The 27,764-nt window shown below is 41.6% G+C and overlaps 1 protein-coding gene across 1 annotated transcript in view; it reads right to left on the bottom strand.

Moving 5' to 3' along the window:
- Positions 1–27,764, bottom strand: part of LOC126108378 (autophagy-related protein 9A) — a 167,451-nt gene that overhangs the window by 16,966 nt on the left and 122,721 nt on the right. Inside the window, exons 12-14 of the mRNA XM_049913591.1 lie at positions 25,954–26,265; positions 18,935–19,173; positions 15,170–15,380 (exon numbers count right to left, since the gene is read on the bottom strand). Of these exons, the coding sequence (XP_049769548.1) occupies positions 15,170–15,380; positions 18,935–19,173; positions 25,954–26,265 (762 nt within the window). The remainder of the gene's footprint in view (positions 1–15,169; positions 15,381–18,934; positions 19,174–25,953; positions 26,266–27,764) is intronic.

The following is a 27,764-nucleotide window of genomic DNA, read 5'->3' as shown; positions in this document are numbered from 1 at the left end:
TTCTTCCTCTGGAACTTCCAGAATTTCTCACTCATTTAAGAAACGTGACACTTGTAGAAGAGTTATGGCAAACTGCAGTATGTAACGGGTGCATCATTCGCATAAACATGACATCATTAAAAATATAACTCAAAATTCACTTTGTCTGTCCTGTATTAGTGCACAGTGCATGTAGCTAAAATTGACCATAAACGAACGGAAACACGAAGAAGATCCACGTCGGTCATTTAGTCTATCATCTTCAGCTGAAGGCTTGTGTCAGAACAGTATGCACCGATGAAGATCGTATTCGTTTGTCGAGAATATAAATTAACAAAATAGTAATGACATGTGCATTTTCCTCACGTTTACATTTTTTCCTGTCAACTTCACAGAGTGGACGAGTTACTTTGCCTTTACCTGTGCTGTGAGTTAGTAGAGGAGAGGCAAAGTCAGTTTTGTGTTATATTTTTGATAATTTCTTGTTTACGTGAATGGTACACTGTGATAGGTTTCTAAATATTTTTGAGAGAAAATTGATTACCAAATGAAAACTGTCTGATGCTATTTGAAACAGACATAGTGTGCATAGGTTTCTGTAAAGTGAGCTAGTGGGGCAGGGGTACTTCCCACCAGTTAGAATTTGGGTGCAGCCTTTTTATTCGTTACAGAATTATAACGAATTTCTAGCAGCGGTTGTCTGCGACTCTGCTAAACTGCAAACTAACCGTCACCAGATGTGATAAGAAATATTGCAGCTTTAGCAACCTGGAAGCATCTCAGGTTCTCTCTGTTGTCGCTGTGTTCTCAGAAAATTGTGACGATTCCTCGGTGTGACTGCAGTTTCAGTGCCAATCTGCAGTAGAGATGGATACGAACTTTTGCAGAACCGTGCCAAAACTGTATCTTTAGTCTTTTTCTATTGCTTCCCCACTCCGCTCTTATGAAACACCAGAAAGAAGCAAGTCTAATAAAGTGTCGTACAGATTCCGTTGCCGATTCTCAGCACGTAGATTTGGCACCGGTACATGTGCCAGATGCCCTCCCCAATTCCTGCAACGTAATGAAATCGCAACAATAGTTCACCATTTGTGTGCGCAGAAATTATACCAATGGTGACTCGTCGATTACATTTTACAAAGCAGAGCTGCTGTTGTACGTTTGAAAGAATGCAGCCGCGCTGCATTGTAGGTCTGGGCATCTATTCTTAACCCTAAACATGTCAGTCAAAAAAAGAAAATACTATTTTTTGTGCTAGAAGAGAAGGGGAAAAGCGGTGACATTTGTACGGCCGAAGACCTGTAAGCTATCACAGAAGTAACTGTGCCCAGTAGCATAGGCGTTAATATGTTGCACAATAACATGACCAATTGGAGACCTGAGAATTATCTCAGTGGAGGCTGCTGAAAGTTGTTCCTATTGGCCAAATTCGGGATTGTTTTGGGATGTTTCCCATGTTCATCTAATCGTGCATTTTCCTGGGCTATTCTTTAGTTAATAAACCAAAAAATAAAATTAAAAAAATATGTAGCTTTCAAAAAAGATTTTAAAAGTTTATTCCCTGGTTCTTCACTTCCAAAGATATTAATGTGGCATTTGACTCAGTACCACACCTATGCTTATTGTCAAAAGTATTGTCCTACGGGGTCTCAAGTGAAATTTTGTGACTGAATTCAGGACGTTTCGGTAGGGAGGAAACAGCATGTTGTTATAGATGCAGAGCCATTGTCAAATGCAGAGGTAACTTCAGGAGCGCCCCACGGAAGTGTGTTGGGAACCTTGCTGTTCATGTTGTATGTTAATGACCTTGCAGTCAAAATTAGCCTCAGACTTTTTGCAAGTGAAGCAATTATCCATAATGAAGTGCTATTGGAAAGAAGCTGCATAAATGTTCAGTCAAATCTTGATAAGATTTCAGTGATGCAAAGATTGACAACTTGCTTTAAATGTTCAGAAATGTAAAATTGTGCGCTGGAAAAAAAAGTATTATCCTATGACTACAGCATCAATGAGTCCCTGTTGGAATCGGAAAACTGATACAAATACCTGGGTGTAACACTTTGTAGGGATATGAAGCGGAATTATCACAGAAGCTCAGTAGTGGGTAAAGCGGGTGGTAGACTTCAGTTACCCGATAAGACTGACAGGGGATATTGAACGTGTATGAGAAGGGCAGCACAAATGGCTACAGGTTTGTTTAATTTGTGGGAGAGTGTCAAAGAAATACTGAAGGAGCTGGACTGAAGACTCTTTGAGATAGGCATAAACTATCCCGAGAAAGTCTATTAACAAAGTTTCAAGAACCGGATTTAAATGATTACTCTATGTATATACTACAATCCCCTACGTATCACTCACATAGTGATCATGAGGACAAGAACAGAATAATTACTGCATGCACAGATACATTCAATCAATCTTTCTACCCACACTCCATATGTGATTGGAATGGGAAGAAACTCTTAATAACTGGTACAATGGTATCTACTCTCTGCCAATAACTTCACAGTGGTTTGCAGAGTGTAGATGTAAATGTAGAAGTCAGTAAAAATATTTCATATAGACCTTAATATATGAAATGGGGCAGCATACAAGGTAGATGGTGGGAGAAAAACTGGTTTCCAGAATGAGATTTTCACTCTGCAGCGGAGTGTGCGGCGATACGAAACTTCCCGGCAGATTAAAACTGTCGAACTCGGGACCTTTGCCTTTCGCGGGCAAGTGCTCTACCATCTGAGCTACCGAAGCACGACTCACGCCCGGTACTCACAGCTTTACTTCAAAAACTGGTTTGTCACACACTTATCCCCCGAACCTGCATTCCGTACTTTGCCATTCCCAGAGGCAATCCACCATCCTATTTGTTACAGTGTAAACTCAGCGCCGACACATCAGTCTGGAATGACAGAGGAGAGACCGTCATCAGAAGAGGTCAGCCAAACGCACGACAACCGACCTCCTTCCAGGATGACAATGCGGCAGCAGCTGCCCCTAGGTAAAGAGAACATAAGCGATGTGACCAACTGTCGGTGGCCCAGTTCGATAGCAGCTTCAACGTTAGCTACTTCGTTAGCCAATGCATCTCAGCCTCCACCATAAGCTATTTTTACCTAGCACAGCCCCCCCATGAACAATGGACCTTGCCGTTGGTGGGGAGGCTTGCGTGCCTCAGCGATACAGATAGCCGTACCGTAGGTGCAACCACAACGGAGGGGTATCTGTTGAGAGGCCAGACAAATGCGTGGTTCCTGAAGAGGGGCAGCAGCCTTTTCAGTAGTTGCAGGGGCAACAGTCTGGATGATTGACTGATCTGACCTTGTAACACTAACCAAAACGGCCTTGCTGTGCTGGTACTGCGAACGGTTGAAAGCAAGGGGAAATTACAGCCATAATTTTTCCCGAGGGCATGCAGCTTTACTGTTTGGTTAATGATGATGGCGTCCTCTTGAGTAAAATATTCCGGAGGTAAAATAGTCCCCCAATCGGATCTCCGCGTGGGGACTACTCAAGAGGACGTCGTTATCAGGAGAAAGAAAACTGGCGTTCTACGGATCGGAGCGTGGAATGTCAGATCCCTTAATCGGGCAGGTAGGTTAGAAAATTTAAAAAGGGAAATGGATAGGTTAAAGTTAGATGGAGTGGGAATTAGTGAAGTTCGGTGGCAGGAGGAACAAGACTTTTGGTCAGGCGAATACAGGGTTATAAATACAAAGTCAAATAGGGGTAATGCAGGAGTAGGTTTAATAATGAATAAAAAAATAGGAATGTGGGTAAGTTACTACAAACAGCATAGTGAATGCATTATTGTGGCCAAGATGGACACGAAGCCCACGCCTACTACAGTAGTACAAGTTTATATGCCAACTAGCTCTGCAGATGACGAAGAAATTGAAGAAATGTATGGTGAAATAAAAGAAATTATTCAGATAGTGAAGGGAGACGAAAATTTAATAGTCATGGGTGACTGGAATTCGGTAGTAGGAAAAGGGAGAGAAGGAAACGTAGTAGGTGAATATGGATTGGGGGTAAGAAATGAAAGAGGAAGCTGCCTGGAGGATTTTGCACAGAGCACAACTTAATCATAGCTAACACTTGGTTTAAGAATCATGATAGAAGGTTGTATACATGGAAGAAGCCTGGAGATACTGACAGATTTCAGATAGATTATATAATGGTAAGACAGAGATTTAGGAACCAGGTTTTAAATTGTAAGACAATTCCAGGGGCAGATGCGGACTCTGACCACAATCTATTGGTTATGAACTGTAGATTAAAACTGAAGAAACTGCAAAAAGGTGGGAATTTAAGGAGATGGGACCTGGATAAACTGAAAGAACCAGAGGTTGTACAGTGTTCCAGGGAGAGCGTAAGGTAACAAATAGCAGGAATGGGGGAAAGAAATACAGTAGAAGAAGAATGGGTAGCTTTGAGGGATGAAGTAGTGAAGGCAGCAGAGGATCAAGTAGGTAAAAAGACATGGGCTAGTAGAAATTCTTGAGTAACAGAAGAAATATTGAATTTAATTGATGAAAGGAGAAAATATAAAAATGCAGTAAATGAAGCAAGCAAAAAGGAATACAAACGTCTCAAAAATGAGATCGACAGGAAGTGCAAAATGGCTAAGCAGGAATGGCTAGAGGACAAATGTAAGGATGTAGAGGCTTATCTCACTAGGGGTAAGATCGATACTGCCTACAGGAAAATTAAAGAGATCTTTGGAGAAAAGAGAACCACTTGCATGAATATCAAGAGCTCAGATGGAAACCCAGTTCTAAGCAAAGAAGGGAAAGCAGAAAGGTGGAAGGAGTATATAGAGGGTCTATACAAGGGCGATGTACTTGAGGACAATATTATGGAAATGGAAGAGGATGTAGATGAAGATGAAATGGGAGATATGATACTGCGTGAAGAGTTCGACAGAGCACTGAACGACCTGAGTCGAAACAAGGCACCGGGAGTAGACAACATTCCATTAGAACTACAGGCGCCCTTGGGAGAGCCAGTCCTGACAAAACTCTACCATCTGGTGAGCGAGATGTATGAGACAGGCGAAATACCCTCAGACTTCAAGAAGAATATAATAATTCCAGTCCCAAAGAAAGCAGGTGTTGACAGATGTGAAAATTACCGAACTATCAGTTTAATAAGTCACGGCTGCAAAATACTAACGCGAATTCTTTACAGACGAATGGAAAAACTAGTAGAAGCTGACCTTGGGAAAGATCAGTTTGGATTCCGTAGAAATATTCCTACGTTTCTACCATTGGTAGACTTAGAGAAAGCTTTTGTCAATGTTGACTGGAATACTCTCTTTCAAATTCTGAAGGTGGCAGGGGTAAAATATAGGGAGCGAAAGGCTATTTACAATTTGTATAGAAACCAAATGGCAGTTATAAGAGTTGAGGGGCATGAAAGGGAAGCAGTGGTTGGGAAGGGAGTGAGACAGGGTTGTAGCCTCTCCCCGATGTTATTCAATCTGTATATTGAGCAAGCAGTGAAGGAAACAAAAGAAAAATTCGGTGTAGGTATTAAAATCCATGGATAAGAAACAAAAACTTTGAGGTTCGCAGATGACATTGTAATTCTGTCAGAGACAGCAAAGGACTTGGAAGAGCAGTTGAACGGAATGGATGGTGTCTTGAAGGGAGGATATAAGATGAACATCAACAAAAGCAAAACGAGGATAATGGAATGTAGTCGAATTAAGTCGGGTGATGTTGAGGGCATTAGATTAGGAAATGAGGCACTTAAAGTAGTAAAGGAGTTTTGCTATTTGGGGAGCAAAATAAGTGATGATGGTCAAAGTAGAGAGGATATAAAATGTAGACTGGCAATGGCAAGGAAAGCGTTTCTGAAGAAGAGAAATTTGTTAACATCGAGTATTGATTTAAGTGTTAGGAAGTCGTTTCTGAAAGTATTTGTATGGAGTGTAGCCATGTATGGAAGTGAAACGTGGACGATATATAGTTTAGACAAGAAGAGAATAGAAGCTTTCGAAATGTGGTGCTACAGAAGAATGCTGAAGATTAGATGGGCAGATCACATAACTAATGAGGAGGTATTGAATGGGATTGGGGAGAAGAGGACTTTGTGGCACAACTTGACTAGAAGAAGGGATCGGTTGGTAGGACACGTTCTGAGGCATGAAGGGATCACCCATTTAGTATTTGAGGGCAGCGTGGAGGGTAAAAATCATAGAGGGAGACCAAGAGATGAGTACACCAAGCAGATTCAGAAGGATGTAGGTTGCAGTAGGTACTGGGAGATGAAGAAGCTTGCACAGAATAGAGTAGCATGGAGAGCTGCATCAAACCAGTTTCAGGACTGAAGACCACAACAACAACAACCTAGCACAGACTCGTGTCCGTCTAATCTGAAGAAGACAGATTACTTTGTATGCCACACTTTGCTTGCGATACATCTACCAAAGTTAAGTGTTTGTATTGACTTCTTGTGAGAAAACTCAGTAATATGAGTTGTTCGACTGATAGTCTAGCAAACAGAGTATGCAAGATTTCTAGACAAACAATACTCCCCTCTGCATCTGTCTCAGCAGATGAACCCATACTTTAATTGGAGCACCCGCACATTCGGGATCTAGAGTGTTACGGACAGTAGCTCACATCCCGATGGAATACTCAGTCGTCGTGGCTGTTTGTCGAGCACCGTCTTCCAAACTCTTCACGGCTAATGGTGGAGGACAATGTAGGGACAGTTGACCGGGTTGTTCACAACCTCGGGTTGTTAATTTCCTCCAATAGACTAGTTTTTACTCTCAGATATAATTCTTTGAACTGCTGTTGGGAAAATGGCGGGTGGTTGGGATTAGTGTGCCTCCCACCAAGTACTGGATCCAGGGACTCTCGACCCTACTTCCCCCCCCCCCCCCCCACCCCTCTCTCTCTCTCTCTCTCTCTCTCTCTCTCTCTCTCTCTCTCTCTCTCTCTCTCTTTTTTCCAATTACTCATATGAGAGCAGTTCACTTTCGAAATCACCTTTATGTTGATGAAGATAACATGCCAGGTATCACATCCCACAGTGATTCACATTAGTGGGACCTCTTTTGTAAGTAACTGACAAAATAATTTTGGTAATTCTTGTGATTGACTAGAGCCTCGAATTGTCAATAATTTCAGAGTGGTGCAAAGGCCCAGAAGTTAAGTTTCTCAGCTGGTATGCTGAAGGTTGTGTTTTCAAAATCTATCAGGTCCAGTCTAGCTTTTCTTCTTTTTTATGGAAATGACTGACTGTTATTTCAAATTAGTTACTTGGTTTAAATAGAATTGGTTTGATTACTAATCCTTTGCTATGTCATTTTAATCACTGTATTAATTTTCTTATTTGCTCTTATTTTTACCGACTTATTTATCTTTTATGTCACCTCCTTGCCTATGGGATTTTAATATTTTTGTGTATTTACTTCAGTCCACCTTTTGGTTTTCATCTTATTCTATATTTATCCGTGCTGCTGCAATTGTTATTTCTATTACTTATTTTGCTCGATATTCATTTTATTTATAAGCCTCACTTCATTTACATCTTTATCTGTATTATTTTGTCAATAGTGCAAAAAGAATTTATGTTTTAAATGTTTGTATGATGACTGCCAGTAACAAAATAAATAAATATCAATTTTTGCACAGCCAATATACATAGATCTGTATTTGCCAACATTTAAATCTCAAAAAAGGGATAAGAACTCAGCAATAAGCTGCAAAATCACACTGTATCTTGTTGCCGATCTAGATTTCAGGTATTTAATAAAGTTTCAACCAAGTCACGCACTGAGGATAGCTGATCACTAACAGAAATCTGTGTCTGCAATAAAATACTGAGTGTATTTGTCACCAACTGCAGAGTTCCTTTCGAAATATATGACAGTCGTCGTGCACACTGCACTGATGGAATCGATCTCTGTTAAACACTTGAATATAATGATAGATAAATAAAAATATTCTAACTGCATTGATAAAGGTGCCAAATCAAAAATGAATAAAAGGAAGTAGAAAATGAGAGGAAATCAAAAGGTTAATACAGTGAATCGAATGATGTGGGGAAAGGATTATAAATTAGGCAAATTATATTTAGCCTAATTAACTGATTTAAAATAATGATCGAAGTCTTTTCAATAAAGATGGAAATAAGTGGTATGTTGCCCTGGTGGGATTTGAACTCGCAACCTTCAGCATACCAGCCTAAAAACTTAACCGCAATTTCAAGACTAGTCAGTTGCCAGAAATTCTGGAACTTTGCTTGTCAGTTACTTGCAAACTAGGGCCCACAAAGGCGAATGGCAGCGAAGTGTGACACCAGGGGCCCCGACCCACGTTACGATACATCTCGTTTCAGAAAGTCCCCCTGGGGACCTCTTCCTGTCACATGTGGCTATCCTCATTTTCTGCCCCAACCTATTTCCCTTCTTTTACGAGTGATGAAGATGAAACCTTAACAATTCCTTATTCTCAATACTAGCCAACAATGAAATAACAGGTTTTATTCTTCCTACGAGAGAGTGGGTTCCATTTACATCTACAATACTTTGACTATGACGGATCGGTAGCACGTGCCGATTCCCAGGAGCACTCGACTGCACTCACCCGCCCACTCCCCCACTGACCTGATTATTTCTCTCGTGCCTTATTTTATTGTTTTAACACTTGGCACAGCGATTCCCAGAGCACAAATTTGGCACCGGTATGCATGCCAGACATCCCTCCCCAGTTACCATAAGGACACCTCCTCCCTTTTGTGCATAATGGAATCACAACAGCTTTTCACCATTTGTCTGGGGAGAAAGTACACTGTGACGGCTTGCCGATTTGGTCTACACAACACAGTTGCTGTTGTACATTTGAAAGAACACAGCTGTGTATATTGAAGGTCTGTACATCTACTCTTAATTTGAAACATGTCAGCCAAAAATAGGATATAATATTTTCTGCACTAGAAGACACAGGGAAAAGATGTGACACTTGTACGGTCGAAGGCCTGTGTAAGCTGTTGCAGAAGTAACCGTGCCTGATAGCTTAGGTACTGGCAAGTTGCACAATAATGTGACAAATTGGAGGGACAAGCATTACCTCAATGCACTCCTGGATGCTAAAAGTTGATTCTATAGGCCAAGTTGAGGATGGTTTTGGGAGGATTTCCACATTCCACTAACCGTATATTGGCTCTGGACTACACTTCAGTTAATGAACCAAAAAAATGTGCCTGGACTTCAAAGTGTTAAACAAATAGAAGTGCAACAGGTGTTGACACTTTCTTCAAACCATTACCACAATTGCGGACTCACCACCAAAATGTTCCAGACACTATACAAGAAATTTGCTCGATACATCTCTTGTTTTGCTTCTGGACAAGAAGTTGTGCAGGATGGTGGAGATAAACATGACATCCTGTATAATTTGGTGAAAAATTGCACAATTAACACAGAAAAGATATTTATTATCAAACGTAATTTTCTCCCGAGGAAACAATAAAATTATGAAACAGATCTGCTGGTGAATACACATACAGCCGAGCTTTTAGAACTAATAGTTCCTTATGTCAGGGAGCAGAGAAGAGAGAGTCCATCTAAAGTTAAAGTAGTCATACACGAAATGCAATCGCATTTGTGAATCTGAACAGCTGTCAGCTATATAAGGGAAAGACAATAACGAAAATCTATGCGAGACTGTAACTCGAACCCACATTTTCCCCTTTATGCGAGGAGTTGCCTTTACTGCTTCAGCTATCTGTATGCGACTCGTGCCCAGACCCACACTTCTGAATGTTGTTGTTCCAATGTTACAACTTGTACCCTTACACATTATGCAGAGGAGGACATTATGATTGAAATGTTGCAGCCCGGTGTCCGGGATAAATACGATATTGCAGTGGCTGCGTTGTTAAGAAGAACAATTCGATGCTCACGTGTCCACAGGAACATTACATCACACATCTTAACGACACAGGCACTGCAACATCACCTTAAAGAAGTCGGTCAGAAATTAGATCAAATTGTAACAGTATGCAGCAATGGTGAAATCGAGGCACTGAAAGTGATATTTTTTTGTCAGAGATGAGAAATAGTTTAAAGTATACAGGTCGAGCCAGTATACACGTTCCAGCACACACGTTAGAGGGGGCCAGCACACGCGTTAGAGGGGGCCAGCACACGCGTTAGAGGGGGCCAGCACACGCGTTAGAGGGGGCCAGTATACACGTTAGAGAGCAGATGAAGGGTCCCCCCACATCTCAACTTCCCACAAACCCCATGCAGGCTAGGACAGTCTTTTTCCTGGTCTTTATTGCGTACCTTCACAGGGATCGCATTTTAATTACCAGATTTGGTAATGCTATTTGTAGAGGGTGGCTGAATTCCCTGCCTGTTGCCACCCCTTTCTGCCTGGGACAGGATTTGTGCACCCCAACTGTCTGTGTCTAGAGTTATCCTGTGTGAAAGTTTTCTAAATGTTTGCCAATCATGTTAACTGTGCAACAAGGGTACCTGCCCAGTATTCTCCAAGACAGATGTGGGAAACCGCACAATGACATAGGCACTGGCCGGCAAAGCGAGCGTCGTCATCAATACGCTGCGTGGAATCGCTCACGAGCCGGCACACCTTCCCAAATCCCAAAAGTAGTGTGCTAATTCGTGTAGCTACATGGGTGGATGTGATGCTAAGACAGTAACAAAATAAATAATACCTTCCAGCTGGGAGATTCCTAATAGTAAAAGTGAGGAAGTGAGGCGGCTAGAATTGTAATGAACATAAGTTGCATTGACAACAGCAAAGTAAGGTGCGAGAGAAATAATCGTGTCAGTGGGTGAGTGGGTGAGCACAGTCGAGTGCCCCCCGGAGTCGGCATGTGGCGGGAAGCGTTCCCGCCAACTGTCACACTCCCAAACTGTTACAGTCAGAGAGTTAACGATGTAAACAGAACCCATTCTGTTGTAAGAAAGACTAAAACCTGTTCTTTCATCAATAGCTAGTATAGAGAATGAGGAATTGTTACGGTTTTGTTTTCGTCAGAGTGCTACGTGAGGGGTCACTTCCAAGAAAGTAAAATAGGGTGAGGCAGAAAATGAGGGTACCCACATCTGACAGGGAGATGTCCCCAGGGGGACTTTTTGAAACTGCCAGTACAGTGATATACATCATGGTCCCTGGTGTCACCTTAGTGGGCCCTAGTTTGCGGGTAATCGAGAAACAAAATTTTGTAATTTCTTGTGACTGGTGGAAGTCTTGAAATTACCACTAATTTGAAAGTAGCACCACCATATGGCAGTTGACGTATTGGGCTGGTATGCTGAAGGTTGTGAGCTCAAATCCCACAAGGGACAACATAGCACTTATTTCCACCTTCTGTGACCGACTGCCAAGTTTCTTTTACTTTTTTAGATTTAAATGTTTGTGAATACTGATCTATTGGATAAAAACAAAAGACGAATTAATCTATTTATATTTGCTGTGCAATGGTGTCAAAAACCGATTTTTTATTACAGGATGTACAATTTGTTGAAGAGCGACCATCATAAAAATGTTTAAGACATTACTTCATTTTTCACTATTGACAAAATAATGTAGGCAAAGATTTATATGAAGTAAGGTTTATAAATAAAATTAATTTCAAGCAGAATAAGTAATAGAAATAATGATTGTAGCAGGATGGACAAAAATATAAAATGAAATTGACAGTTTTGAGGTTCTAGTCAACAAAAGAATTACCAAAATTTTATGTCATCAATTAGTCACAAAAGAGGGCCACCGAGGTGAATGACAACGAAATGTGATACCTGGGATGTTGTCTTCATCACTGTAAAGATGATTTAGAAAGTCAGTCCCACCTCTGGGACCTGTCCTCACAAGAGTACTTAAAAAAACAGGGCGCTGACGGGGGAAGTAGGGTCAAGTGTCCCCGGGTCCAGCATTCGGTGGGAGGCACACTGACCCCGACCACCCCACTCTTTCCGCAAACAGCAGTTTAAAACATTATATCTGAGAGTAAACACAAGTTTATTGGAGGAAATGAAGAACCCTGTGAAGTGTCCGTACATCACCTGCCACCGTTAGTGGTGTACAATTTGGAAGACTGTGCTCGGCACAGGGTCAGAATGAGTGGGTATTCCATCAGGATGTTAGCTACTGTCCATAATGCTCTAGAACCAGAACGCGCATGTGCTACAATTTAATTTCTCGTTCGTCAATTCCTTCAGTTACTCGATGATGTACCGCAAGATGTCATCTGAGAAACTTGGCTTGTGCACTGTGGCATTCCGACTCACTTTACACTGACAGTTTATCAGCATCTCGATAACCAGTTTGTGAACAGGTGGATCGGTCAGTAGAGACCCATTGTGTGGCCCACCTGACTGCCAGATTTGAAACTGATGGATGTTTTTTCTTTTGGGATATTTAAAACCCTCAGCTTATTAAACTTCTGTACCCACTGGGAGGACGCATATCTAAAATGGATTTGACCAAACATGCAAACCACTGGTAGCTTTCCACAACATAACATAAGGCAAAGTATGGAATGCAAGCTCAAGCGATCCATTTGTGACAAAGCAGGTTGGCTCCCACCACCTTACTTTATATGCACTCCTATTTCATGTGTTAAGGTCTATATTAGTTTTTTTGCCAACTTTCTTTTCAAAATTCCGAAGTTAAACTTCCTACATTAAGCACGTTACACGAATTATCAGAACTGTCTAAACAAATCCCGTGCACGCGCACACAGCTTTATCATTCAGGTTGCTGTCCTGGTTGCAGAAAGATAATTAGTTTTGTCAGAAATAATGGCAATCAATATTTATTGCAACTATAAAATTTCATACATCCAGCCATATGGATGTCTTATGAGCTAATTGATAAACTTGAGAGGGAAGATCACTTCCAAATTAAAAAAAAACTATTTTTCCAATTTTCAATAAACTTAATTAGCTTAAAATGTATGGGTAATTTAAGAGTTCACCTGGTTCAAATTTCCAGTAGCAATTATAGCCAACTACCATAGGTTTCCATTATTTCTTGACACGCTTTTGACTGCCAAATTTTTCTGAATCACAACTATATTGGTGAGTGAGAATCCCTAATTAAAAATTACTAAATTTTAATATACAAGATGGATCACATGGTCATAAACCTTTGATCAATTCATTTGTAGCTTGTGCCCTTGTACTCTGTGACGAGATAAGACCTATTATGCTCTGCATGTGCGCCTACAAACCACTTGTTTGTAAACATTAGATACTGTAAGAGGTGTGGTCATCAACAGTAGGGACTGCAGCATGCAATTAAAGATGGGTGAACTTCCAATTTTGAACTTGTAAAAGAAAGTTTTGGCTGTTCATTTTATGAATAGGTTCTACAACAGCACTTTCAGATAGTGATGCAGTGAAACTGCGCAGCTCAGTAACAGCTAGGTTTAGTTATGTGACACACAGAAGCAGGAACTGGTCACCTTGAGCAATTTTTGTAAATGTCCATATGTTTGCTACATGCATAATTTTTGTCCCACGAATGATAAGGGTGTATACATGGAAAATGAAAAAAAAAAAAAAAAAACTACCATACTTTTCCCAGATTTCCCAGTTAAAAATACACTTTTTCCACATGAAAGTACATTTTTTCCATATTAAGTGACAATATACTTTCATCGGAGCTGTAAAACTTATCAATCCTTTAAATAGGTAAAGGTTTCATACACTGGTGTAGAACTTTCTGGCATTTTAGAAAATGAAACTCGGGAAAAACAACATGTTTTGGAAAGACCATCGATATGCAGCAACTGTACAGATGTGACTTCCACCAAAACAGCATGACAGATTCCAAAGCACTGAAATTGAGGCAGCACTGAGTGATGCACTTTTGACAGCCAATAACATCTTGTCATGTGAGTTCACCAGCCAATGACAGCATGTATTCCGAGCATAGGATATTTGATTTAGTCAGCCAAGAGCAACATCATTGTTAAGTAGTGCAAACAAACAAATAGGAAAAGTTAATGGTTTATATTAATCTGTGTACAGTATATACCTACAAGAAAGCCGAGTCTTCATACATAATATTGGTCATCAAAAATTTTTTGCCCCCACCTCCCATCCTGAGGATGTGGTTAAGCAGGATCCTAAGAGCTCGGCTTAAATTGCAGCAGCTGAATATTTCTGACAAGCAAGATTACAAATTTCATTTCATAAGTCACCTGGCTAAATACATGTTATGTCGAGCACTTCAACTTTTCCATAGAAAAGTCAGTCATGTGTGAAATTGCTCAAGAACTCACCTCCCCCTCCCCCCCCTCCTTTTTTTTTACTTTCTGCCATCATTACTGCACAATGTGAAAATAAATATGAAAAATTAACCTTGAAAATCTGTCTTTCTTTTTGTATGTGTTAGCATTTAAGACATGTCAAACACGAATGTTTCAGCAAAATTTTAAATAATGGCATACATGGCTGGTCCTCTAGGCCTGAAATTCCTCTAAGTGACTGGTCCTCAAAGTGTTAAGTTTTGAATGAGAGTGATTTAAGAAATTCATCACACATTCTCACACGTAAGATAATTCATCCCGCATAAAAGAAAATATACTTTGAAAGTAACACTTCTTGGAGAACAATTCACAATATTTTCCCACGACCTGTTAGAAAAGTAAACAGTTGTTATACCACACTAGTTGAAAGCAGTCTGTTGTTACGAAATATTGCACAGTCTTCATTCTAAAGCCTTCGATACATTTTGCTGTCGACTAACGTTCGTTTGTCTACATGTGGTTCATTCACATAAATGGCACATTTTCTGTCCAACTACAGTTTTATTTTGGCGTAATTTTCTCGTTTATTTTTACTGCTGCAGTATTATTCTGCAGTAGCTAGCTAAAGTGATGATCTTTGTTACAGTATCAGTTGTTACCAGTCGCAACTACAGAAGTTTAATTAAACATTAAAATAATGAAAAATTCCTGGAATTCTAAGACATTCTTGGGTACGTACTGGATGAAAAGATTCCAGAAGTTTTCCCAGACGTCCTGGGGCGTATACACCCTGAATAAATCCTTTCATACCTCCCTAGCAAAGGATTTTCAGACCCATGTTCATATCAATTTTCATAATATGTTGATTTCAAGAATAAATCTGTAAAGTTCCTGAAGTGCATTTCTATAGACGCCGTATTGCGAGCAGTGAGCAGTGAGCTGCCGTACGCACCAGGCGGTGGTGGACCTCATGCAGGTAGAGCGCGCTGAGGCTCATGTCGGCCGCCGTGCCCTCCGCCCCCGGCGCCAGCAGGAGCAGGTCTTCGGGGCCCGCCGCTCCGCCGCCGCCACCACCGACGGCCGCAGCCGCGGCCGCCACTGCCGCCGCCTCACCCGCGGGGCCGAACACGGACGCACCCATCGACAGCCCCTGCTGGTTCAGGCTGTGAAAGGGAAACGACCGAGTCACTGCGGATTCTCCCGAGAGTGAATGCAATCAGTCTACACACTGTCTACGATACGAGTATTACAGTTCGGCATAAAAGAGTAACTCTGGAATCGATAATGTGAATAATATTTTGTTGAAAATTAATAAGTGATGTCCTCCAAGCGGACTGTCACTGAGCTTCCGTAGTGCACAAGGACTAAGAACACTGTCAGAAATGATGCGTGAAGGTAGGGCAGTCCCAGAACTGCTTTCTCGGATTGGAAGAAGCACTGGCACGATTTATAATGTCCAATGGGGGACTACTGTGAACGAAATAACATTAACAAAGACAAACAAATAATTGTAAAAAGTAAATTTTTACAACCAGAAATTTCACAATTAATAAAATATTTTCTTTAGTCTTACTTCCATTATCAACCACAGCGTCAGATTTGCCTCTCTGGTGCCTTTACCTTCCCTAAAGCCAAACAGATTGTCATCTATCGTTTCTTTTCCATTCTTCTGTATATTATTCTTGTCAGCAACATGGATGCGCTGATTGTGTGGTAATTCTCACATTTTTCAGCTTCTGCAGTATTCGGAATTGTGGGGATGACATTTTTTCGAAAGTCAGATTGTATGTCACTAGATTCATACATTCTACACACCGACGTGAGTAGTCATTTTGTTGCCACTTCTCCCAATGACTTTAGAGATTCTGATGGAACGTTATTTAACCCCTTCTGTCTTATTTGCTCGTAAGTCCTCCAGAGCTTTTTAAATTTCCGATTCTAATACTGGATCCCCTACCACTTCTAAATCGACTCCCGTCTCTTCTTCTATGACATCAGACAAATCTTCCCTCTCATCAACGCTTTCAATATATTCTTTCCACCTATCCTCTCTGTCCTCTGCATTTAACAGTGGAATTCCCGTTGCATGCTTAATTTTACAATTCTTGCTTTTAATGTCACTGAAGGTTGTTTTGCTGTCGTCTCCCGTTACTATCACCCCACGGTCTAAGAATTGTAAGCATCTTCTTCAACACTGGAATCTAGATGTCATTCAATTTCACACCCACCTCCTTCGTACTGAAATTCCTGGGGTGTTTAACAATATCTATGGCCTCTCTGTACAGCCCTTCTTGGTATCTGCTTGTGGCTGCCAGTACTTGAGTCCTATCAAAATGATTGTGTTGCTTTCCTGGCTGCAAAGTACATTCCACAATGGCTGATCTGTCAGTCTATCCATCTACATATACATCATACTCTCCAAGCTACCTTACGGTGTGTGGCGGAGGGTATTTTTTGTACCACTAACTGAGCCCTCAAACCCTGTTCCACTGACAAATAGTGCACAGGAAAATTGATTGTCGGTAACCGTCTGTATTTGCTGCAATTTCTCAAATTTTATCCTGGTGGTCATTACACGAGACGTATGTGGGGGGAAGTAATATGTTGTCCAATGCTTAACATCTCCGTAAGCCTCTCGCACCGGCTAAACGATCCTCTGACAAAATGCGCCGCTCTTCGTCGGCTCTTCTCTATCTCTTTCCCCAGTCCTACCTGGTAGGGATCCCAGATAGACGAACAGTACCCAAGAATACGTCAAACAAGTGCCTTGTAAACCACTTCTTTCACGGATGAGTTTAAGATTCTTCCTGTGAATGTGGAACTGCTTTCCGCAGTATTTGCTTTACATGCTCATTCCACTCAATATCGCTCTGGATAGTGGATGTTTTGCAGTACACACTGTTTCCAGCAAATTGTCATGCATATTGTACTTTTACAGAAGGGGATTTGTTTTCTACACACGCGCAGCAGGTTACATTTATTTACATTCAGGCTCAACTGCCAGAGCCCGCACTACTTATCAGTTCTAGCTGCAAGGAAGTCTTGAATCGAGCTGCAAAGCTGCTCCAATACTTGATAAGCTCTTTTTTTTCACTAAACAGCAGTGTGGGACGGTGTCAAATGACTTCCTGAAGTCGAGGGACACGGCATCAACCTAAGCACTGTTGCCCACAGTGCTGTGGATCTCGTGAAGGAACAGACCTAGCTGAGTTTTGCAGGTTCTTTGTTTGCAGAAAGCATGTTGAATCGAGAGATTTTCCTTCTCTAAAAACATCATTATTCTTGAGCACAAAACGTACTCCATAATTCTACAACAGACTGACATAAACAACTGTGTGCATCTGTTGTACGGCCTTTCTTAAAAATGGGAATGACCTGTGCCTTCTTCGAGTTGCTAGATACCCTTTGTTGCTCAAGCAATCTACGATAAATTACTGTTAGAAGGGGAGCAAGTTCTTTCACATAACGTTTGTAGAATCTTACAGGTATCTCATCTGGTCTTAACACCTTTCCACTGCCAAGCGATAATAGTGTTTTTTTTTCCTGTTACATGATCAGTTATCTCAATATCTGCCATTCGAAACCTGTAGTGTGTTACAATCACTCGTACATTCTTTGTAATTTAAACACTGAAGTAACTGTGTACATGACAACTATACCATAATTATAATGGTAGAAAGTGTTTTCCAATAAAATTATTTGGCTTCAGACTTGTACATACACCAGTGGACTCCAACCAGACTGGAGTACTGTTAGTCGCATGCAGCTATTACAGCCAAGTTTAATTCCTGATGCCCACTGTAGCCTTATACATTCTTTCATTTTTCTGAGCCCATACAGGTATTTCACAAAATAGACAGACTGTGTAAATGTTTCTGGTTTGAGCCACGTATGTCGGACGGCAAGCTCTTAACAAATTGTGCGCCCAACCTCAAGCTGTGATTAAATTGGAACCTCTCTGCCTGTTTGTTTCGACAGACTCCTTAATTAAGATTCATTAAAAACTGGGGTACCACAATAATGGTGTCACTGTACTTCATTTCATGATCATATTCGAGGCAATGCGCAAACACAGTCGATTCACTCATTTCTTCTAGTCCGCTGGGTCACTCGTGTTCCTCACATCTCTCCTCGACTATTCTAACCGTGTACGACACGCCACATTTGCGCAGAACGTGGTTTTTTTTTTTTTTTTTTGGTACAGGTTTTTAGCAAAAATCTCAGCAAGTTCTCGATCGATTTACTTCACCTTTTTGCAGAATACCCTGACAGATATTCACAGGGACTAGTCGGAGTAGTCCGTTTTGCAACCTGCACCATGCAAGTAACGAGCAGCCCTTAGTGGTTCGCATCACAATTTTCTTTATCTTTGTGGCTAATGCCCTTTTGGCATATTTATTATTTTATAAATGACATATAAGTACTGCCAGTCTTTCACGACAATTCCGTACTTATACTCTATCATACGTTTTAGTCTTAATTCTGTGACCACGTTATAGAATATAGACCATTCTTTGTTTTAAATTCTGAGGAAGCCTCTCCTAGCAGTGTCGAAACCATGTTAATTTGTTAAAAATAGTGACCGAGTGCTGAATTTCTTTCAATTGTAACTTCAGACATTATTAACTTCGTTATTTTCTCTGGTGTTATATCTGGTACTGTTACAAGTGTGCCACTGGGATAATGTGGAGAGATGACACGTAGCAGAGGACGAGACCTGTACAAGAGGCCACGGTCCGGGTGCAGCAGTGGACCCTCGGCACGGTTGAGGCCGCCCCGCATTGCCGGTGGCTGCGATGACGCCATCGCCGAAGTCTGCTGTGATGACGTCGACAGCTGCTGCTGCCGCTGTAGCTGGTGCTGCGAAGGCAGTGTTCCGAACGTGGGCACCAGACTCGGCAGAGGGTCAGGTTTGGCGAGGGTGTGGCGAAGCGCACTCGCCACCACACTGTTCAGCTGTACGGGAAGGGCCACATAAAAAAAGCAATTAAGTGAAAATCATAATGCACACAAGCACAAAACTCAGCAAGCCCAAATTGGTTAGTGAGAAAAATATGTAGCTAATAAAGAATGCTGGAAAAAATACCAGAATTTCAGCTGGGGGGGGGGGGGGGGGGGGGGACACCATGACAAATACAAAGAAAGGAGAGAGCACCATAATACATAGAAATACAAACAGATACAGACGAGATCAAATTATTAGACTGAAGACATTTTTTTCAAAACTTTACATTTATTACACATTTACATCCAAATACAGATTATATTTGTACATTCAATACTTTGTATGCATACCTTTGCTCTTAATCAAAATTTTTGTCATGTTTAGCATAGTTTTTATTCACTTTTCACATGACATTCTAGCTTCTCTGTGAGATCTTGTTTGGTAGTTATTCTAAATTTCCTGATCCTCTGATTGACAACAGCCCATTAATTTTCAATTGGGTTCATATCATGGCTTTTCTTCCATGGACTTGGAAGCACTTGGCTTTGTGGCAAAGTGCCCCATCGCGCATAAAAATGGCATCTTTATTAGGAAACCACTCATTTATTTGGGGGAAAAGTTCCTTTTCAAGGATTTCTTCATATTGTTTTTGCCTCATTGTCCCTTCAACAATGTTGAATCTGCCAGGACCTCTCACGGACATCACACTCCAGACCGTAACAGAAGTTGGATGCTTCACACATTGCTGCACACACTCAGCCTTTAACTGTTCTCCAGGTCTGCGATGAACATACTGGCTGCTTTCTTCCATCAGAGTGAATACAGATTCATCACTGAAGCATACCGGAAGCATATGCACAAAATTGCAAGTTAGAAAAGTTGGGAATAGTAGCACAGGAGACCTCAACAGTTGCAAAATTCAAATGTGCATTTCTTCAGTATCAATAAAACATCACAATTTCAAGTCAAAACTTCTAAATCTGAAGATCAGACCCACTTAATTTACCATATCATTGCGCATACCTTGGCCCAGTCTGCACTTGTCCACTCCTGAAGTAGTTTAGCCCATTGCAAGCGTTTGGTTTTCATGACAGGTGTGATTTTCTGTTTTTTCCTCGGTCAGCATGCCTTTAAACCACATTCAAACAGCCTCACCCTCACTGTCACGGGTGAAACTTTACCACCAAAAACTTTCAGCTGATGGCTCATGTCTGTAGAAGTAAGTTTACGGTTCATTATTGCCATGTTTGTAAGTCCTGTCATTGTTCTAGGACTGATTATTCTTTTACGCCCACATTTTCCTTTCCTGTTTGGCCTGTATTCACCACCTCTCTGTATTGACAGTTTGATTCTGCTGACAGTTTTCCATGATGTTCTCATTCTGTCAGCAATTTCTTGCTGTGTATAATGATTTTCAGCAAAGAAGTGCTACTACAACCAAAAATTTCTGAGGTGAAACATCTTTTGTCTTCCCCATAACCTCACTTTCTTTGGAAACTCCACTGGGCTCCTCGCCACCTACAGAAGATCACAAAGAGCGACAGAGGACCATCTGTGCAGAATAGCTCACGCACTGCGAGGCCCGCTGTGGCAGTTTTTTATCGGATGTCATCGTAGGTGACAGAACGTGGGTTTGTCACTCCAAACCGGAAACAAAACGACAAACCACAGAATGGTGCCGCATCGGCTCTCCTCTGAAGAAAAGGTTCGAAGCCACACCCGCAGTGGGTAAAGTTGCAGCAATAGTCTTCTATATGAACTCTGAAGTGTATTCCGCTACCCTCAGGAAATTGAAGAAACACCTTTAGCGTGTCTCTTCTGAGACTCTGGAGAGGTTATTCTATTTGATGTCCTCTCTCCTGGTGCGATGATCGACTCTGAAGCTGATGATGGCTGAAATACAGAGGGGGGAAAAATGTACACTGTCTACGACAAGGCACACATTTCTGAAAAAGAGAAATTTATTAATACGGAATATAAATTTAAGTGTCTAAAGTCTTTCTCTAACGGTATTTGTCTCAAGCCTAGCCTCGTACAGAAACAATATGTGGACAATAACAAGTTCAGACAAGAAGAAGACAGGACCTTTGGAATCTTACGATAATGATAGAAGTTGGGAATGAATTAAAATTTGTGCCACAGCCGGCACTCTGACATGGGTTTCCTTGGTTACTAGGCAGGTGTGCTAGCCGTGACATGTCCGCAGCAGTACACATAACACAGCCAATACATCCCCTTAACACAAATTTCAATCCATGTCCTCAGCTGATCTGTAGATCTTATACAGTTAACTTTTCCTTGAGATATAAGAGTCTCAACTTCATCTACACCAATGATACAATCTGCGGTGGTGTAATGGCTAACATCTGTGTAGTCAGCAAGGAGACTCGTGTTCAAATCCCGGCCGTGGCACAAATTTTAATTCATTTCTCCATCTTCTTATCATTTCATTATCAGATATAAAGTTGAGACTCCTACGTCTGAAGAAAATTTAATTATATGAAATTTTCCGAAATCTGTTACTATAGAAGAATGCTGAAGATTAGGTGGGTCAGCCAAATAACTAATGAAGTGATGTTCAATCAAATCGGTGGGGAAAAAAATAAATAAATAAAATAAAAATCTATTGATGGCACAACTTAACTTGAGATCTGTTGCTAGAACACATCCTGAGATATCAAGGGATTAATTTGGCAATTGAGGGAAGTGAGGGGTGTGTGTGTGTGTGTGTGTGTGTGTGTGTGTGTGTGAGTGAGTGTGTGTGTGTGTGTGTGTGTGTGTGTGTGTGTGTGTGTGTGTACACTTGCACAAGCAGACCTCGGCACAAATACAGCAAGTAGGTTCAATTGGATGTTAGCTGTGGCAGTTATGCTGAGCTGAAGAGGTCTGCCAGATTAGTGTGGGGAGCTGCATCAAACCAGTCTTCAGACTGGAAGCAACAAGAAAAAGTACAACAACAACAATTAGGGAAAAAAAACAGAATTAGGAATGTAAAATCAAATGAATATGAAGTACTACCAATAGAATTACGAAGGAAGAAATAGAGTATTAAACTAAGCTTCCTGGCATTTGCACATAATTTTGCTATGCTATCTGAAAATGTAGCAGGTGCAGAAATGCAAAGAATAGATATAGCCTGTAGAACATGTTTAAGAATCTCTGTGGAAAAAAAAAATAATAAATAAATAAATAAATTTATTAGTAACATAAAATGTGCATCAAAAATTTTACAGAATAGAAAAGTTCACAAATTTTAAATATGTAGTAAAGTAGATTCAGGGAAATGGGCCAAAATGTGAATATCAGAAACTGCAAAAATAATGCACGACAACATGGCAGTTACACCAGAGTGCCTTCGCACAAACTAGAAATATTACACACAAGAATTGTGAAAAAAGTTTTAAGTCCAATAATAACAAAAAACAAATAAAAAAGAAAAAGAAAGCCTAGAAATTATGAAGCAACGAGGAAATGTATCAAAATATAGAAACTATAAGAACAACAATACGGAGTAGAAGACCGACGTTTTCCAGACAGTTATATGGAAGGGGAGATCCGTCCGGATTGGTGAGCACTTACAGGGCTCACCTCTGGGGCACTGAGAGGTGTGCTGCCCCCAGATCCAATCCATCTCGCAAATTAATGATGGAGGTCAATACCGACCGGCCCGGATGTCGTTTTGCACATCCACCGATATAAAAACCGGGCTGGTTCCCACACTTGAACCTAAGAGACAATGCGCACACACTTTGAAAAATGTTGTCGCATTTGACTGTGCTATGTACACAGACAGAAGGGGTAACCGATTCCCGCTGGCAATAGCTTTAAAATGCCTCTGGGAGTGGCTACCACACCACCACAGTAATAGCCTATATTCACATACGCCTTTTTTTCTCCGTGAAACTGGCAAAGGAAATAAAGGCTGTGAAGAAGATATTAGGAAATAGCCCAATCTACAACATTTAAATTACGCAGTAACATGGAGCTAAAATTGCAGGCGGCATTAGGTAAGGATATCTAATGCTGAATCGGCACATCCACAGCATTGGGCAATTTGAGATATTACGTAATGTACAAGGATGCAGCTTAATCTGTTTGATGAAATACAAAAGAACTTCATATCACAAAATTTGTCATTAGCAAATAAAAAACATAATATAATAGACAAAAAGGATATAAAATAATAATTTTTTTAAAAAAAGATGCAATTTCTGCAAAGGTGACTCAGAATAACTCTCCCTATTTTACTCTACATTGCGTAACTCCGAAGTGCACTTGAAACATTAGGACAGAAGCAAACAGGACACAGTAACTAAAATCTGTACAACTAAACTGGCTGTAACATCACGACATAAAACAGTGCCAGAGCGTATGTAGTTTACTTACACTAGGTGTGTACAAAAAATACAAGTGTAACTGGTTGCACGTGGATGTGCACAACCTAGAACCACACATTTTACATTCCTACGTGTAGCACTGTAGACACGTACCATTGAAATGGTTCCAATTACGATTATTATGCAATGTAAGTTTACAATTTGCATTTTATACCTGCCGATGAGCCAAAAAAATTATGGTAACTGCTCGTTGCAAGATGGGATGCCACCTGGTGGTGTCTTGGGAAAATGATGTGATAAGGTCGTTACAGTGTAAAGTTAAGGGTCGATCCACCACTTGGGAACGGTAGAGCAGAGAGGGCTGTGACAAGACATCAGCCAATCGCACACTGACCGACCCCTCTGCAGGACGACAATGCGAAAGCAGCGGCTGCTATGCGAAGAGCACAGAAGCGCCGCTTTCGACGGGTGGCTGCCCAGTTGAAGAGGAGCTTCAAGATTAGCAACCTGAATAGAAGCGTCAAAGTTCATTACTTAGCTCGTATTAGAATTGTTATACTGAAGAAGCTTGTTTATTTCCGGTTGTCACCCTTTGCTTGTGTCACACCTATGTAATTCTCAAAGTTAATTATTGTCATTTACTTTTCGTAATAAAACTCACCGATACGATTTGCTCGAATTGTCGTCTAGTGATCTGAGAAAGGTTTTCCGGACACCCCATATTCGATGATTAGGCAGGATTCAACAAAGGAAATTATGAGGGACAGTCAAATGAAAATCGAAAAACTGCCACGTGACCACGGAACGGTTCAATTCAAAAGTAATCAGCACAAGTGTTAAGTTATTTATCCTACCGTTAGACGAGACAATTAATTCCGGTTTTGCCGAATGTGGTCGGCTGCCGACGGTCCCCCAACCGCACCTGCTCTCGCACTTCCTCGTCCGACAAACCGACTCCCAGGCACGTCTTTCTTCAGTTGAAAGATCTGGGCTGCTCAGAGGATGTTGCAGTGTCACCCAATCAAATACCGAAGCGTAGCCTCCTTCCGATCGACAGTGCGGAGGCGTGTATTACCGTGCGACAGGAAGATTCCTTCCGACAGCTCGACAACAAATGGCAAAGCCGACAGTGGAAACCTCCAACATCTCCCCGGCCGACAGAATTGCACAAATTCTCGCAAATTCACAGCGACCTCCTCACTGGACTGCGAGAGGCCTCCTCTCCTCACGTCGCTCGATCTCTGAACCGGAAATGGCGTGGAGCACTCCGAAGACCGTTTGAAGAAACTACAATGCATCAAAGTCAAAACGTCCAGGAACACTGTACATACAATGTGTCTCATTGTTACTTGCGTTTCATTCTGTCTAACTAAAAGGGTGAAGTGTCACTTTAACGAGACTGGGGAGTATATTTAATGGAAGATTATGTTCAGAATGGGGAATAACCACTACAGGTGTGCCACAGGGACCTGATCTCGTTATGTATGAAATGTAAATGGTCAGTTGTCATATATGTGGAAAGCACAGATAGTTCTCTTCACTGGCAATGCAAGTATTATAAATGAACCTAATTGAGAAACTCGAACTGTTAACATTGTGAATAAAATTTCTTAAAAATTAGCGAATGGACTGTCACTGAAGTTGCACAAAACTTGGTACATGGAACTGAGAACTTTACGAGGCTTGGGCACACCATTTCAAATAAAGCTGCAGAGTAAATGAATAACTGAAACAGGATATTGTAAATGCAAAGGACACTGCTGGGTGTTTTCTTAGCCACCAGACAAAGCCCTTCATCAGATGAAGAAAAAAAAACGATAACATGAATGTGTGCGCATGTACACTCGCACGCGCAGTAGGTGTGGGTGTGTGTGTGTGTGTGTGTGTGTGTGTGTGTGTGTGTTTTTTTTTTAGAGATGATAGTGGCCACACGTGTCCAAGTAGTACATGTACAAGTCTTCTTGGTATGCAAGTACACAGTCACATAAAATGAGGCGTATCCCACACAACATTCAGTGTTTCAGCTTGGTGATACAAGTGTCTTTAATTGTAAACATAAACCAATGCAAAATTGGACACCCAATTATCACTCATTTGTACATATAAATAGCTTCAAGCCACAATCCATATAACCTCTACAAGATGTTATTAAGTAATGATAATTTTCAGGATGAAAATCAATAAAACGTACTGAATTTAGCACAGAAAGTGTTGAAACAGGTTTGGGTACGACAAAATTAATGAAATGGTACCTTGCAATTTTTTACATAAAAAATAAAGCAAGACAGACCCAATATTGATACCCACAGTACACCTGTACCGAAGTTGCACTTTTGTCGTGAACACACCCGAGGTTTCTTAAAGCAAGTTCCTGCACCCTTTCAATCTGACAGGTCGAAACCCAGTTTGCGGAAAAAAGCGCTACACTCGGACACGGGAGGAAGGCGAGCTCACCCCCAGTCCGAGCCCGGAGATGGAACCGAGCGACTCCGAGTAGTCGTAGGCGGGGTCCGGCAGGCGGTGCGGCCCCAGGCCCAACGCGGCCGCCGTCGCGGTGTCGGGCGACACCCGGCCTTCGGCGTCGGGGGCGGCAGTCGCGGGGACGGCGCCGCCCGGTCTCGCCACTCCTCCGGCCGCCCCCACATCGCGCAGCACGCGCTCGCGCAGCGCTGCCACGAAGCCACGGGCCCCCGCCGTCGGCGGCCGCCACTCGGGGTTCGTCAGCGTGAAGTGCACCAGCGACAGCTCCGTCTTCCCATCCTCGGCCTGCCGGAGCAGTGGGACCTGTGGTCAGGATTCTGACACTCTCTCTCTCTCTCTCTCTCTCTCTCTCTCTCTCTCTCTCTCTCTCTCTCTCTCTTCCCTCCCCCCCTCTCATCACACCATTGCAATGATCTCCCGCATACTGACAACACATTTAATTTCTTAATACCTTGAAACGCACCATGGTTGCTCACCTTGAGGTGTTATGCAGCTTGCCTCCCACCTTGCTGTGTCGTTACCAACCTCTCGGGAATGGAATATTTCGCCACTGGTGGCAAAGAAGCGCTGTTTGACCTAACCCTGAGAAGAAAATGACCAATTGCCTTGTGAATACTAGCCAATTAGTATATTACCCCTGTATCAAAAGCCCTGGAATACACTGTTCACAAATTACTGCCTGAATCGTGTCGTATGACAAATGCAAGTGCAGTTTTCTAAGTACCACAGTGCCAACAACACTGCACTAATTGAGGTAACTGACGACCCAACACTTGCCACAGACAACTGCGGTATCACAATACTGACATTACTACATTTCTACAAAGCATCCGAGATCATCAGCTTTGACATTTTGCTTAGAGAAATTACACACCTGAAATGTTCATATAGTGTATTGACACAGTTTCAAAGTTACTCAGGTAACAGTTACCTGTAAGAATAAGAAGTTGCCCTAGCAACATATTATCTCTGGGATGCTACACAGGTGGGTGCTAGACTTACTATTGTTCTCCTCGTTTGGCAATGACACCTCATCAGTTCCGTCCTGCAAATATCATTTCCGTGCCAATGACCTTGAGCTTCGTTGCGTGCTGAGCTTGAAGATATAGGCACTATCGTCATACAGACAAATCACAATTTGTCTTCAGTGTTGAGGTGGGTGCAAAACTTACAACTTAAATCAAATACAAAGACATTCCAAGTAATTTTAATATCCCATCAGGAGTTACTTCTGCCTCCTATTCTCCTCCAAAATATCACATTTTCTCTGTATCAGAAGAAGACGAACAACTCGGGTATAGCTTTGGATGGGCACTTTAAATGGACAAACAGTACAGTTCCCACAGTGAAGAGAACTGTTTACTGCTATCCTCTCCAGAAGTTTCAGGACATATATCTACAGTACATGAAAAGTACACGTGGGGAATCACTTGTGCATTACTTGTTCTGCAAAATGTTCACCATTACATTCCAATGTAATCCAACAGCATGTTTGACCTCTGCTTAAGACAGTATTACTATTCAGGGCACATATTGGTTGAAAGCACCTATGATGGCTGTTAATCAGTTGAAATCTATTTGCAAAAGTGAATAAATAAAACATGATTTTGTGACTGGTCGCTGCATATTAGGTAATTTTATGGTTTACGGTCACTGCACGACTTGGGAACCACATGGAGCCCACCATTCATAAGATGGCAGTGCGTTCCATCCCTGCTGTGTATTCTGTAGGTCCGACTGATCCTCGAAACAGCCAGTAGCACGTAACCCAAATGGCTCGGTCG

This window comes from Schistocerca cancellata, chromosome 11 (genome assembly GCF_023864275.1).
Source record: "Schistocerca cancellata isolate TAMUIC-IGC-003103 chromosome 11, iqSchCanc2.1, whole genome shotgun sequence".
NCBI lineage: Eukaryota > Metazoa > Arthropoda > Insecta > Orthoptera > Acrididae > Schistocerca > Schistocerca cancellata.
The sequence above is the reverse complement of the archived record's forward strand: the minus strand, read 5'-3'. Positions and strand labels throughout refer to the sequence as shown.